The sequence below is a fragment of the Echeneis naucrates genome, chromosome 10 (assembly GCF_900963305.1).
Source record: "Echeneis naucrates chromosome 10, fEcheNa1.1, whole genome shotgun sequence".
Classification (NCBI taxonomy): Eukaryota; Metazoa; Chordata; class Actinopteri; order Carangiformes; family Echeneidae; genus Echeneis; species Echeneis naucrates.
The window spans coordinates 10,720,547-10,736,949 of record NC_042520.1 but is presented as its reverse complement, the minus strand read 5'-3'; the positions used below and the strand labels follow the sequence as shown (position 1 = coordinate 10,736,949).

General features: G+C 41.2%; 1 protein-coding gene across 3 annotated transcripts in view; it reads left to right on the top strand.

Moving 5' to 3' along the window:
- Positions 1 to 16,403, top strand: part of mid2 (midline 2) — an 86,913-nt gene that overhangs the window by 50,677 nt on the left and 19,833 nt on the right. For all 3 annotated transcript variants that reach the window (XM_029512951.1, XM_029512949.1, XM_029512950.1), the window contains 4 exons: positions 5,485 to 5,592; positions 10,592 to 10,740; positions 11,916 to 12,043; positions 12,310 to 12,453. In XM_029512951.1, coding sequence (XP_029368811.1) covers positions 5,485 to 5,592; positions 10,592 to 10,740; positions 11,916 to 12,043; positions 12,310 to 12,453 — 529 coding nt within the window. The remainder of the gene's footprint in view (positions 1 to 5,484; positions 5,593 to 10,591; positions 10,741 to 11,915; positions 12,044 to 12,309; positions 12,454 to 16,403) is intronic.

Sequence of the window (16,403 nt, the reverse complement as noted above, 5' to 3'; positions counted from 1 at the left end):
ATATGCTTCACACTGGTATTTTCCAATATTCAGCTGCTTCCATAAAGCCTCTACCCTGCTGTAGAGTCAGGTACTGCAGCAACATAAATCTGCAGGAACTGTCCCAGAATCTGTGGACAGCTTTAGAGATAAAGCTGCCAGACTGAATCCGTGCACCTGAAAGGGAACGCAGTATCTGATACAGATGCTGGTCTGCTGGGGGAGGGGAGACTTTAGAGAGAAATTGAAGAGGTCATTGAGGGGCGGACAGAAAGAAAGGGGTAAGGGGCAAGTAGAATCAGAAGAACTAAGGAAAAAAAATAGGTAGCACAGAGAAACTGATGAGAGTCGAATGAGGACAGAATATATGGGATGAGGGGATTTGGTGTAAGTGAGAGGTTAACAGTTGAACGTTGAATGGCCCTTGCTAAAGTTTGGAATAAGAGCTACTTTGACGAGTTTGGCTCATTTTGGGAGCCATTCGCAGTTGGATATTCTGTGCTCATTGTGTTGTCCAGATGTCCACATTTTGAAATTGATGAGTGGAACCGAGGCCTGTAAAAATACGGCTGAGTTGAATGTGAAAAGGCAGCAAGATAGCATAGTGGTTATCGCTGATGCCCCACAACAAGAATTTCTGGGTGCAGTTTGCATGTTGTCCCTGTGACTGGGTGCATATTTGCATCATATTCGTTTTCAGCCAACATGGATGTTGAGGGGGATTTTTCTCTGTTTGTGAGATGACAATCTTATCATATATTAATAAAAGACAGTTAACTCGAGACCATGTGATGCACCAACGATGGCCATGACAACAGCTTAGCATCCCTAAAAAAGGAAACCCAAGACTTTCTTCAGCTCCACACACATGCAAAACATCTACATCTTGAACTTAAGAGTCAGCAGCACGGCACACACCTCACAGGAGGAGGGTTGTGGGTTTGGGTCCTGGGACTGAATGCATTTTGCATGTTCCCTGGTGCCTATGTGGTTTTCCTCCCAGGGTCCAAAAACACGGTGACTCTAAATTGCCTGTATGTTGGCCCTGCAATAGACCGGTGATCTGTCCAGAGTGTACCTCGCCTGAGATGCCAACTGGGATTGACTCCAGCATGACTGTGATGGAAAAGAAGTGGAAAATAAAAATCAACTAATTACAATTTGGTGGTTAGCTCATAGAACACAATTTTGGCCTTGTGAATACAATATCTAAGTAATGCCTTAGTGGTTTCTTAAAATGTTGCATAAATATTAATTTGGATGTTGATGGTCAAAGGTCAAGCTCTCTATGAATTCACAAAAGCATTTTAGGCATAACTTACAAATTTGCCCATGAATTATGACAAAAGTTAAATCAAATAGCTTTAAGTATAAAATGCGGTGATGTGATTTCATATTCAACTGGTCAAATTTCTGTTTCATTGTGAAATCACAATGTTCTGCAAAAATAAATTTCTTGCCAGTATTCAGTGCTCTAACTCAATAAAAGGAGATTCTGATTACATTTCTGACAACTTGGCTGATCGAAGTATACAGCCACGAGGCAGCTATTCTATTCTATTCTACATTTTAAGTTTGCGTCATTTTTCCCTGTGGACCTTTTGTACACACCTGCCTTAGTTGCTATGTGAGGACACTTTGAAATGTCAACATGAATTAGAAATAAAGTTGCAAGGGTTGGAACAGTGCTGGTTAATGCATCACGAGGTTCAGTATAAGAAAAGAAATGTGTTTTGTTCTGTCGGGTCGGCTGATAACTTTACAGCATTTGCTAGTGTCTGTAAAAGTTTCTGTGACAAACGCACACAGCATTATTCAGAAAGAATGAGCAACATTGCAATTATTGCATCATTAAAACTCCCATCCGCAAAATTCACTTCACTTATCTAGAGTCAACAGAGACTCAAAATCACAGTGGAGTAAGAGATTACAATGTTGAGTCAGTATCAGGAGGCATTTAAGAGCCAAAGACTTGCGTCATTTTGACTCCAGCACACCTCTGTGTGACTGACAGCATGTGAATGAGTAGCACTCTGCTTGGCCAAACATGCCATTCACGTCATTATTCGCTGAAACAGCAACAGAGTGGGTGGTGCATGACTGTCACCTGAAGCCATAAAAAAAAGTAGCTGCATAACTTTCCATTAATGCAGTGCTCATTTCTGCCTTATAAAAAATATGGGTGAATAAATGTAATCATAACACCACCAGCAGCACACAATGCCTGAGCTGAACTCATTCTAATGATGTATTCTAGTATTCTTCAGTGTAACCCTCCCATTAGAAAATTTCACTGGTACGGAGGCACTGAAGTTTGTGTAGTCGTGCACACTTGTGACAAAATTACCCCACTGTCCAATTGTGCTATGTGCGCCATGATTTGATCACAATGGCCAAGATCAGCTTTTCTAATACTAATTAGTTGCTAAGTGTGTCTGTATTTTATATTACATAACATAGTGGAATTATGACTGCTGATGCCAACACAAGGCTGAGCATGCCACCGCAGTCACGTGAGAGTCGGTTTGCATTGCTGTGTTATGAATATGTAAATTGAGAATAGCAGCTAGTTTGCTGCTGAAGCATGTCATGAGACGGACTCAGTCAGATCTATAGTCCCCTCAATTTGATACAGTCGGATGGTTCCATAGATCACATGTCCCTGACTGTCCAGGTCAGGTTTTATTAGACTGTCATAGATTTCCTGCAGTTCCACTGCTGAATTACACAGTCACGCTGTTGACTGTTTATTTTGCTCATGATATATGTTGTAATACGTAAAGATAAAACATAAAAACACTATGTGCGTCAGAAGTCATTTAAAAAGTCTTTAAAGGTTTTATCATCCCATCAGTGATGCCTTTGGGGATTTGGATGTAAGTTTCCTTTTTTTTGTCAGACTTCCTGGGATCTGAATTTTACCCACAGACTCTTTCTAGCTTCTGTGTTTTTACAGATTTTCAACAATTTTTCAAAACAATTTTCATGACAGGAGCAAGCTGGAAAGTTCCTCACATTGAATGTTTTCAATCTCGCTCTGGCTGCTCTTCGCATATTCCAATAATAGAGGCACACTTTAACGCTGAGTTGATGCTGTGATTTCGTTGCACCTGCAGAGGAGCCTGATGAATACAGAGATGCGCAGTAGGTGACAGTGTTTGTGTAGCAGGGAGTGGATAATAATACTGGAAGCTGACAAAAGAAAACCAGAAAACTGGTTTTTGGTGCACAATGGAAAAAGAGAAGGATGGAGATGATGAAGATTTGTTTCTGTAACTCTGGAGGACCTAGTAGCTCGGTAGTAATTCACAGTGATCCTGGACATCTGAATTTATCCTGCTTAATTACTCACCTGCAGTCACTGTGCGATGGCTCTGGGCAGAATTAATTGTGTGTTGCCACTCACGTGTATGTGTGTGAATAATGAGGCTTAAGTGGGTCGCAGTGTTGTAATGAGCTTTGAGCAGTGATGAATGGGACTTATGTGTTGGACTAAGGACTTTGATAATCTGCAGCACTCCAGCAAGTCACAATCCTGTAAAATTTATGGATGGAGACGTATTCAAAAGATTTTGCCCATTTCATTAGTAGTAATACTGTCATATTTAAGAAATATCAAATGACCTTATAGCTGTTGAAAAAAAAAAAAAAAAAGTGAACAGACAGTAAAACAAGTCCTCTACCCAAAGACATTGAATTATATTAGCATTCAGCAAATCATTTAACATGTCAGGTAATTTATTTTAAAAGAGTATGAATTAAAATCACTGTCAACATTCATGATGAGCCCATAAAGAATGGCAGTAAAACTCGTATTCTTCTTAGAGCCGCTGCCATTTTTTTCAGGGTCCCGTCGTTGGGATTGTTTGAGGTGTTTGAACAAGCAGGAGTGTCTGTGTTTGATTTGAATCTAATCTTTGCCTAACTTAAAGCTACACCCACTCAGGACAGTTAAAGTGTCTCTTCTCAAGTGCATAGACTGCGTTATTACTGCATGAGCGTCGCCAGGTCAGGACGGGTCTTGATACACTGCCGAAAATACCCGCCAGTGCTTCTGTGACAGCAAACATCGCAGTGGAGCGGTCAAAGCAGCAGTGTTGTTTATGGATGTCCATGGCCTCTAAGATCGCTGTTGGAACTCAATCCTTTTTTTTTTTTTTTTTTTAAATCATTCTGAAGGTGTCTGTTTTCAGTGGAAGTTTCCTAGAATCAGCAGGCCGGCTTGTTGAAAATATTCTTGTGATAATCTGTAATCTGGCTGAATTGATTCCTTCAGACAAAACAGCGTGGACTCATGGAGCCGTTGCTGTTATAATAACTGTGCCGACTTCATCTCAGAGCAGCAGATGAAAACTTTTTACATCCTGTTCGTATCCACGGTTCAAAGTGCATTTCTTTCTGCTTTAACCAGCCCATGGTAAACCACCATTGCTTGCTGTGACCTTTTAGATGTCCTTTAGTGGGAGAAAAATGTTGTTCTCTGTTTCAGCATTTTTCAATTGATCACTCTCAGTAGCTTAGCAGGACACTTTGGGAGCTGTGATTGTATTTTACAGTTGGCAGGCCTGTTATTAGTGGTTCAGCATTGCAGTTTAGCAAACACTCTTAATGTTTCAGTATCACCCACCCACACGACTTTGGAGTTGGCTGCTCATTGAGTGTTAGTTTGTGATGATGAACTGACGATGAGTTGCCTTGGCAACTTCCATCCGAAAATAATCACACAATCTTTTAAATTGGCATGGTGTGGACAAATTCTGTCAGTGAATTAATGAATGTCTACACAGACACATTTTAGTCCAGTTCAATTTTCCAACAATCCTCAACCTATTCTTGTTTGTAATGAGTGAAATAAAGTGTAACTATGATTTGCAGCATCCTTGTGATGGTCTGTCCTGCATGATGAGACCTTCCTGTGTTTACCAAATTAAGAGGTGTTATAATTACAGCTGCAATATGCCAGTCTTTATGGGCTGTGACACATTTTCATTCCAGCAAGAAACCAAACTTTTAGCCAAATGAAAAATGAAAGTCTTTCTGTAGTTTGGCAATTTATTTATTTATAGTCAGCACCTTCAGTGATTAATGGCATTTCCAGTGACATAGATTTGGAAATTGTTTATCTCTCTTTTGTTCATCACAAGATAATTCTAATCCAGGCGCACGTCTTGATCGAGGCAGCTTTTCCACGTGTGCAGAATGCATAATGAAGTCCAAAATCTAATGACAGGAACTGTGTGTAAGTGATGATATGAATCATGTCGGCTTCCTCCAAAGCTCCTGTCACATAGAAAGTGACAGGAAAAAAAAAAACAACACATGCCTTGGGCACATTGTTTTTGGTTTTAACAAAGAGGAAAAAATATACCTTATTGCTCGGTTAAATTGTGCGGTTTAGTGTATTACTGATAAAGATGCACTGCGTGTGTGTGAGTGTGCGGCCACTTGAGTTGGAGAGAAAGCCTAATGAGCTCTTTTCAAATGTCTGTGTACTTCTCTCTGCAGGTGAACACGGCCATGCATGAAGCTAAACTGGTGGAGGAGTGTGACGAGCTCGTGGAGATCATTCGGCAGAGAAAGCAGGTCATTGCTGTGAAGATCAAAGAGTCCAAGGTACAAAGTTTTATCCAGCATGCCTCTCTATTTCTGCTCTAGCCTGAGAGAGAAGTATTTGATGATTAAAAAGACTTAAAGTCTAATCAAAGGAAACATGGGTGCTTTGCACTGCCTGATTTAAACATTGTGATGTTTTTGACCACCTCTGGATTAGAATCATTACTTTTTTTTCTTGGCTTTTTGCTAGCTCTGTCTGTCTGCTGTTCGGAGTACCATACATCTGGAGTTGTCACTGCAAAGTTTGAAATGATGACAATGCGAGTGGTAAAAGAGAATAAGGCTAATTATACATGTTCTCTAAACCCAAAAGAAAAAAGGACTAAGAGCAGAAAAATGGCTCTGCAGGGTACAGAGTTGAATGGTAAACTTTTGTTGGGTTGGTAAAACCAATAAAAAGTTCATTTGGTGTATGTGAACAATGCTGGTTATCCATCCAGCCATCCATTCATCAATTCATCCATTCATCCTCAACCACTTATCTGAAGTGGGGTTGCGGTAGTAGCAGCTTTAGCAAGGGCAACCTCGGCTTACTCTGGCTGGGGGATCCTGAGGCACTGAGGCACTGAGGAGATATAATCTCTCCACCTGGTCCTGGGTCTCCCCCGAGGTCTCCTCCCAGTTGGACGTGCCTGGAGCACCTTCTTGGGGAGACGCCTCAACCACCTCAACTTGCTCCTTTCCATGCAAAGGAGCAGCAGCTCCCGGATGACTGAGCGTCTCACCCTGTCTCTAAGGGAGAACACCCCTTGGGTTCAGATCGGGGAGGCCGTTCTTCCCAATCATGCCCCACCAGGTGTCTCCGTCATTGCCGACGTGTGTCGAAGTCTCCTAGCCGTACCAGGAGCACAAGGCTCCCGACAACACAGCTCCCAAGTTCACTGGGGCACACAAACCTCTCCACCACAACAGGGTGATAGTTCCCGGAGAGCCAATGCTGGTTAATGCAGCATTATTTTCACTATAAAGAAACATCAAGTTTATTGCGTTCACATTCAAGTAGTTGATTCATAATGCATCAGTTCAAAGAGTTAAAGCCCAGCAGGCAAACTGACAAATGCACCTTAAAGAAACCCAGCTCTGGGTCACAGTATGCCTGCAAAGAGGCTGTTCATTTATACAGGAGATGAAATATGGGAGTAGCAGTGCCATAGATTGAAAATATTCATTCATGCTTTGTTTTGTTTTGTTTTGTTTTTTTTACTTCATGGTTGCTTTCTTGTTTATCTAAACAACAAACTGTTGAAGAAAAGCTGTGAGAGCATTAATGCCATCTCACAGCTGTTTCAAAGAGTGTCCAAGACTATAGAGATGTACGCATGTGCGTGTGTGCATGTACACATTAATGTTGGAGTGTGACCCGTCCCTGAGTGCTAACAGGACAGGACAGAGGCAAGCTCTTCATCTCACCCTCCCAAAGGTGAGGTTTTAAGCGCTTGTGGAGGATGCTCTGGGGAAGCAAAAGAGCTTTGTCGAGAGTTGTAAGATCCCCAGACTCAGAACACAAGCACAAGTAAATGTGTGTGTGTGTGTGTGTTTGCCAGAGAAGGAGGAAGTGTTTCAGAGTTTGTCCACAGTGATTGCAAACAAAATGCAAGGCTTGTTCTCCTGAGAGTCTGGGTCTGTAAAAGCCTGTCTAGGAGAAGGTAGGGGAGTGAAACGCCGGAGATGGAGGCAAGAGGGAATGTACGTAAAACACCAGAGGAGCAGCTGATTGATGTCAACTCTGGGATGATGTGTTCATATTTAAGAGTCAAGAAGGATGAATCAAATGTACCCTGAGTAACTCAAATATGCATGTGTGTTGAAATGGATGGAGAGGAGAGGCCATTTTTAGCCTTTCAACAAACTGCTGTCATTTCTCTGTCGAGGACGGTGTCAGAAAGCATTCAGAGGTGACTCCGCAGTAGAATAACATGATTATTGAGGCTTGATCACGGCAAGGTGCTCTCATTCTCTATTTCACTTCCTTGTAACAAGCTTTGTCTGTCTCTAAGGAGACTTGCCAGTCCTGCTAATCTCCCCTTTTCAAAACAAAATACTCATTATTCCCAGGGCTTTATATGAGTATCATCTCATGTTCATATGACTGTGCATTTCTTCTCAGCATCTACTTTGCCTCTCTGTCTGTCTTTCACTTTCATTGAAAATTTTGAACGGCTCCTTCAGATACTTGGGGATTAACTCAAATCCTTTCTTTGGCTTTAAACTGTCGTCACATTTTTTCCAAAAACTACTTTGTCACTGACAGTCCATCATGTGATTTTTACGGGGTTAAGGCTAAAAAGGAATAAAAGTGTTACCAAAAGGAGTGAAAGACTAATATGGCCTCAAAACGCTGAGATTAGATCAGATCGGAGGTCAAGTAGATGTCACAGAGGTAGGAATCCAGACACCGTTCCATCCAGAGGCACGCCTACGGTATAACTTATCACTGAGAATTATTTTTTGACAGAACCTTCCTATTTTAACCAGCACAGCTTTTCTAGACTCTCCAACACAGTTGATGGGAAACTACCAGCCAGTCATTACGACTCAAGTCACAGGCACAGTGATGAAAATAGGGAAGAAAGAGACAAAGCATCACAGTCTTTCACAAGTTAAGTTATATTGAGATTGTTAATTAAGCCCATAGCTGAGACTGCCAGGAAGTTAATGTAGTCGTTTAAAAAAAATTTAAAATAAATAAAAGTTAAAGCCAAGTTCCACCTTTAGCGCCCTTGAACCTGTTTGAATTTTTAAATGGAGCACCCCCAAAATAAATGTTGGCATATATAAATCCAGAGTCCGGCCAACAACCGGCACTCCAGGAGCCAGATCGAATAGACCCTTCCTTTATCCGTCTCTGAGCATTTAGCCTTTATTTTCCTAACTGAAGCTGCATGCTGCTGTTAAGTTCCCCAAATAAGTATTTATGCCTAAACATCTAACCAAACCAAGTTAGTAAACAAATTATTAGGGTAGATGTCAGCATGCTAATGAGCAAGGTTGAAAGAATTCAGATTAATTAAAGTTAAAAGTATATAGAACCCGACAATTAAAAGCAATGAGTTCATGAAAACGCAGGTCCAGAGGAAAAATGAATAAGAGCTGCATATGTTTCTTAACTCGTCTATTAAACCTGCCTCATGTCTCCTGTCCTAAGTGTCACAGAAAAGAGCAGCTAAGGTGTCAGTCGAAAACGTCCTTTTGTCGCCATGTTAGAAAGTCTCCTGAGCAGGACGAGTTCTTCCAGTATCAGAAAGCTCAAAGCACATTTGTTAGAGTTTTGATTCTTTCAGCGCTTCTGATGACAAGCTTTTAACAAATAGCCACCCAGTGACGTTTTTTCTGAATTCATATTTATTTAAGTGTCGCAAACTAAACTGCTTTGCAAGTCGAAGTAACTAATACTGTTAGGCACTCCGAAGTTTTATTTGTGGACTTTGGTTGTTAATTGTTGCTAAAACGTGTTAGTTTTCAGACGACGGGTCGGCATCACTTTGGTGTTTTCATTTCACCAGTTCTGAGATGTGCAATGTACCAAAGCTGGTATTTCACCCTACAGCTCACCTTTTCTTTTCAATCTTGGAGCTCACGAGCTGCCTGTGTGATTTCCTGTGGCTCGTTTCATCGACCTAAGTTGATTTGGGGATGAGGATATGAGCCATAATGAAGATAAATAGATTACTTTAATTTCAAATTGCCATGGAATGGCTTCTTTATGTTCAGTCTGAAATTATATTACAGTACAACCATTGACAAATCACAGTCAAAAGGGACTACATTATAACCCTGTGTGAGTGCTGAACCCTGACGCGACTGACTGACCTGCCTCTTGATGCGCACAGCATGGTTGGTAACTAAAATGAAGCAGGTCAAAAATCCTGTTCTCGTTTGCTTGCTACATTTAAAACAGACTAAATGTGTGTTTATAAAGCTAAACTTAGCACCGTTTAATTGGGAAAGATGACAGCTTCTTGTCCATTTTGCTAAACTTCTCAATATTTTGCTCTGAAATAGATAAACAACAAGTCGTGCATGTTTTTATGAGAGGATCGGTCTGATAATGAGCACAGCTTGTTCTTGCTGCGAATCTATGAAAAATGCGTTATGTTCTTTGCCTCTGCTCTCCTGCTATGCAACACACCAGTAAGGTCAGTGTTAGCATAAATGGGTAACTCTGCTTCACCTCTGACCCCGTAATGCTGACCTCTCTGCTTCCTCTGTGTCTTCCTGTCTCCATCCTTTCCCGTCTGTGCCTGTGCATGCGTCCCCATCACTGTGTGTGTGAGAGTCCATTAATGTGGATTCCAGCGGTTTACCTTTGTGATATGTAGCTGTCACATCAGGTACAGCAGCCGCAGGTTTCATGGAAGCAACGGCTCAGTGCATGACTCTGCTTAGGGTGAAATAATGCAGGCTAATTTCCCTGTGGTCATCCACTCCACATGTGAAATGGGTTAATGTCATTCACTCGGCATACTTCAGAGAATCCTCACGATATTTGATCAGCGTCCAACACGTTTAGCATGCAGTGCTGTACTCTTATATTAATCAATAAAACTCAATAAAAGTTCAGATGTCGAAAGTTTGTTTTTATGTTCTTTTGTTGCTGGGTTTTGTTTTGTTTTTTTTGTTTGTTTTTTTTTATGAGAAGGGTGATGACTTTGTATTAAAAAAATTTGGCAGAAATGCTCAATAGTTTCTTATATTTTTGAACATATTTAAATATTAGTGAGTGTCAAAATGATGAATAGCTAGTAGTGAAACCACTGGACTGTAGATGTGATGCATTTCGAGGCAGAAGACACTCTGAGCCCCATATTCATGAATTTGTGCAGTGGAGTGAGCAGGAGTAGAAAGTTATTTTCGGCCACAGAAGATGAGCATATGAGATCAATAGCAGCAAAGACCTACTTTTGTCTGAGTTTCTGCAAAATGGCGGTAAAAGATACAGACACAGATTGAATGGATGGATATGAATAAGCATGTGTTGTGCTCATTGTGTGTGTTCCAGGTGATGAAATTGCGTAAACTGGCTCAGCAGATTGCAAACTGTCGCCAGTGCCTGGAGCGCTCCAGTGCCCTCATCACTCAGGCCGAGCAGAGCCTGAAGGAGAATGACCATGCTCGCTTCCTCCAGACCGCTCGAAATGTAGCAGAAAGGTGGGTGGCGCACACAGACGCACATGTTCATACAGTAGTAAGGCAGAAAAGGTGATGAAGTGGATGTTGTTCTCTGTCTAAATCAGCAGCTGTCTGATTTCTATGCTTTTATATTAATAGTTAAAGGCTTGGTCAGATGTTTATAGAGGGAAGGTAGATATTCAGTGTTCTGGCCTCAGTTCTGCCTTCTCTTATGATCATCTGTCATCATCCCACTGTTGCTCTTTTTTATTTAATGCATAACGTATATAACTTCAGACATTGATTCTATGTGAATTTGTTCACTGCGAGCAAAGACGAGGAGAGATGCTTTTCATTCCCAAGGCCATTCCTCTCTGTATAATCACTTCTGACTATACAAATTAGTTTTTGTTTGTTTATTTCTAATAATGTTTTTGGTATATGGGAGATTTTTTTAATTAGCCCCTTCCTTCAATAACATTTAAGATAGAGAGTAAAGCTGCTGGTGAAATTTGCACGATATCAAACCTCTCAAGCTCCTGCAATCAATGCCAGGCCTTTATTCATATTGTGTAATTCCACCTGCGTAGCTCTGCAGGGAAGGCCAACAGGTTTCCCGCTCTGCTCCTTGCATACACAAAGACTTGTGCAAAATCTACAGCAAGTGTAGCATCTTTTTATTTGGCCCAGACTTCACGTTTTTTGCTAGGACCTGCGTGGAGACTTTATTTAGTTTCCCTGAGGGAGGTTCAGGCTGGTTCCTGCCACAGATGGTTTAGTGGAGCTCAAAGCAGAAGCAGGCACAAGTTCCCACAAAGCTGCACAGACTACGGTGGTCGTTGTGCCAATGTGTGTGTTTGGTTTGTCTGCATTTTGTTGTGTTTTGATGGCGTTGTGGGTTTAGAGGCTACGCTGAGGTAGAACTGTGGGGCGGGATGCACATGGTTCTGTTTAATACGGTGGCTCTGCTCTAACATGCTGCTCTCCTGTCTTTCCTTTCTCTGTCACCTTTCTACGCGTCACTGATTCTGTCCACCACCTCTCCCCCCGTGCTACCGCTCCTCATTTCTCTCCCCGCACTTCTCCACCTTTGCACCTCCTGTCCTCTTTTCCCTCATCTCGTTATTTCACCTCTTCACTCTCCTCCACTCCTTCCCCTCTGCGCCCTTCTTGTCACATTTTGTTTCCTTGCTCCTACATCCTGGCCACTAAAGGGTTGCCATGGCAACGGCCTCTTCTCAGGTACTCATCCCCGATGTCAACTTGAATGAGGCATTTGACAACTTTGCCCTGGATTTCTCCAGAGAGAAGAAGATTTTAGAAGGACTAGATTACCTAACAGGTAAGTTAAGGCTGCTGTTGTCCTCATGAATAAAATTGTAAAGAGGTTCTGACATTCTGATTGATTTCATGTTTTTCAATACAAATAGTCCTTTCTAGCTTGGTGGATTTTTTTCATAACCAAATACCATCTACTGTTAACACTTCACTTTGTACTAATCTTGAGATGATGCTTAAAATAACTCTTTCTATGTTAAATCAGACATTAATGTTAATTGTGTGATTTTCTATTAATATGAATCATGCTGTCAAATCCTCTTCATATAGCTCCAAACCCACCATCCATAAGAGACGAGCTGTGCACCGCCTCCCATGACACCATCACTGTTCACTGGACGTCTGAAGACGAGTTCAGCGTCACCTCCTACGAGCTGCAGTACACCATCTACACCGGCCAGACCAATTTCATCAGTGAGTCACGCAACACTGTCTGACTGTCTCTTCCTTAGGTTCAATATTTTATACAAACTGCATAACCTAGATTGTCTGTCCAGTTTTAGTCTTTCTTGTCCTTCATGCTTACATTTATAGAGCAACAAAGCTGAGTAATCAACTTGTTACAAAAATAGGGCACACACATTTGAGTCCATTCTTTGAATAAATATTCTATTTACTATCGGGGTTGATGTGAAAACTCTGCAGACGCAAGGGATGAAAACATAAAATCACTGCTGTCCTCTTTTTAAACGTTTTCATCCCTCCCTTTATTATTTTCATTTTGGGTCGCGGGGGCTGTTGGAGCCAATCCCAGCTCACACTGGGCGAGGGCGGGGTCACCCAGGACAGGTCACCAGTCCATCACAGGGCCAACACACAGAGACAGACAGAGACTAACAACCACTCACACTCAGACCTACATAAAGTTTCGAGTCACATGATGTGTTTGGATTGTGGGAGGAAACCCACGCAGGCACAGGAAGAACATGCAAACTCCACACAGACACACTCGCGACCTTCTTGTTATGGGGCAAAAGCACTAACCACTACGCCCCGTTTCATATATGAAAACAATCAATATATAATACTGAGTTCTAAAAATGTTGGGACTTTTATTTGGATTATTACTATATTTTTATTTATATTTTCTTCATCATTAATCATTAATCTGTCTCTATTGAGCCATCGGTGGAAGGTTTCGTGTTTCTCTTCTTAAATACTTACTATGCTAAATTAAGTTGCAACTTATACAGTATTTTGTGGTGGTTAATAGAATGTTGCAGATCACCATGATGTAACATCGTCCCTGTAGCCCATAATATTTTGGCTCATAACATGAAGCTTATAGCAAATTCCAATTAAAGCCACCAACATAGGCACAACCTGTGTCTAACATTTTGCTCTTTGATCACAAAGCTGCCTTTATTTTTTCAGAACTGGTCGCTTTAACGCTTTTTTTATAGCTAAGCTATGACATACAGCCTGATTTAGGCAGCCTCGGTATCATGACTGTCGCTCTCTTCAAACTTGAAACACAATGCATTCTCATGCAGTACTGAATATTAATAAATAGATATATAATAAATAAATAAATAAAAAAAACCTGAACCCCATTTACTAGCTACATTATCACTAATTGTTTATCACGACATACATGAAGGAAAAGAAAAGTCCAGTGCGCAGGAGATGAGGACCAGGAGAGCAGGTAAGAATCTGAGTGGATAATGGTGACACAGGGGAGGGAAAAATTAGCCCTTACTGATGTGAGGAGAATATGATTGATGTACAGAATTATGCACATTTAAGCGGTTGCACACCCACACACACCTGTGCTGCTCCATTGTTTTCCTTCCCACTTTGACCCTTTCATCATATCCTCTCCTCCCCACCGTGGAGCTTGAAATTTCTCCATGTCAACATGCGACTCGAGTGCCCCAGCCGTTTGAAACATCAGGATACGTTTGAGATGTGCCAGACTGAGTGACTCAGATATTTTGCTGTGTCCTCAGAGATTCACGGGAGAAACTGAGAAAGAGAGAAAGCCATTTCGGTTGCCATGCCACTTGAGTTCTTGCCATGGCATTTTTCTCAGACTTTCCAAGCGGTTAAATGCTCCCACTTGAGCATTATCCTGGCTCTGTCCTTTCCTCTCATCTGGTCTCGTCCACTGCCCCGGGCCTCCCATGAGGACAGGAACAGTGGTTCGTGGGGTTTTGTGAATGCTGCCTCGGCAAGCGCGTCCAAACAGAGCAGCAGAAAATAGAATCAGCCAATGAATGGAGAAATGTAACAGTCTCAAAAGCCAAATATAGCTGTGAATAAAGATGTCTGCACTGTAATTTTGTAGCTGTTACCTGTGGCTACGTACAAGCTGCAGATGTGTCTATCAGTTTGTCTGCCAACTAACACGCAAACTTCCATATATTCATACTTAAGGAAAAGTTGCATTTTCTTTCTGCTTTGTATTTCTATATAATACTGAGCCTTCCACGAAAACATAATTGAAGTCAGTCATGTCTTATTTAACTTTTTATGATTTTATGGTTCGGCAATGAGGAAATAGAGCAATTATAGTAATAAAGGGATTGAAAGGGAGATTAAGACATCGTGGCTGAATGCAGTTTATTGGTGATTAATTGATCAAGAAAGATTACAAAGTTCAACTTAAACCTTGAGTGTGCATTTGCACTTCAAAGCTTGTGCTTTTTGCCTTTCCCTGCCGGTAACGCTATGTTTGTCGGTCCAATTCCCAAACAAAGCAAGGACCAAACAAGGAAACATGTTTGGCCATAAGTATATTTGACAAAATAAATGTAACAGGTTAAACTGCAATTTGGCTGTTTGGTGGAGTCCAAAGGCTGTGGTTATCTTAGTATGTCACATAGAAATGCTGATGTAAAGTCAGTTTTCATGACCTCAATAATTAAATGCTATGTTTTTGTCAATGACACAGTACTAAGAGGTAATGATGACCATAAACTCCCTGCCCATACAAAGTTAACCAACCACTCAGATTACTTGGAAGAATGTGGACGCATTCACAATGATGAGTTTTAAAGAATCGATCAGCAATCACTAATAGCACCCAAGCAAGACTGCAGTACTAGTGCATTGAAGGAAACAGTCCTTCACTCTACTTTCTGTATCACAGTTTGTTTGTTTTTTTCCACACACTTTAAACACACATCAAACATAACGTGAATTACCGAGCTTTGGAATTGCATTTAGAATTGGTGGAAGTCCTGACCTTTATAAAGCATAAAGCTACTTTTTTAATCTTGTTTACAGTATGCTGCAAAGCTAACCATCTTCTGTCTGCCTTGAAAAGAGAGAACATTGCTATTTGTCACCATAAAAACTCAACACATGGACAAAAATAAATGATCGCATCTGTTTTGGGTGACATCTGCAGCCATTTTGCGATGTGTGCATGTTCACACACCAGCAATACCTACCTGTTGACTTCAGCTGGTATCTGCCATTCATGTGTATTCATAAGCACAAGCTTATGGTGAAGACTTAATAGACAAGTCGGTCAAATCTCCATCACTGCTTATTTCCACAAGGTGTCTGTCAAAGTATAAGCAGGATCATTCTTTGTGATAATAAACAGCATACTAAGTCAGATAGCGATAGATATCGGCGCACAGCAAACACACAGTCATCAAAAGAGCTACATTTCAATATTGCAAAATCAGAAACAAAGCCTCCTCCATTCCCCGGATACTTTGTGTGTCTGTTCCCTTCTCATGGGTCCACTACTGAAGGTGCACACATAGCAGACTTGATGCCTGGATGGTCCCTTGTTGCTCACTTTTTGCAGTGGATCATTGATTTATTTCACAGCAGCACAGCTACCATCAGAAAATCCCCTCTCAGCTTCGAGAGTAGTGATAGAGAGTTGCTGTGTACTGACCTAATTTGATTTAGCAAAAAATGGAGAGGTGCAGTTGGAGATCAAAGGCTTTGGAAATGGTAAGCAATGTGAAGTCCTTCTCCTTCGTCTTCCCCTGGATCCCCTTTCAAAAGCCTGCAGAACATTGTAGCATCCATAATTGTAACAGGATGTGGCTAGAACGACAGGTGGGAGGTATAATTTCCTTAACAACAAGGGACAGCTGTCACGGTAGAACAACAATCTTGCCTATAGTGAGGAAAGCAACAATTGCATTGCATTGTTGACAGCAGGTGCATATTAATTAAAATAAGCACGAAATACAATGCAGTATAATCTGCCGGCCATTTTCGTCGTCTTTCAACTACCCGAGGAATGTGAACACTTTCTCCAGCGTTTTCTTTGTTTGAGCAAAGCTTGTGGAAGTCGTAAAGCCTTCTCTTCAACTTTAAGACTCCTTTCCCTTCATTCATTCTTAAAGCCGCCTCACTTTTAAAGGTCTTATTTGCGTCCTTTAAAGTATTTATAT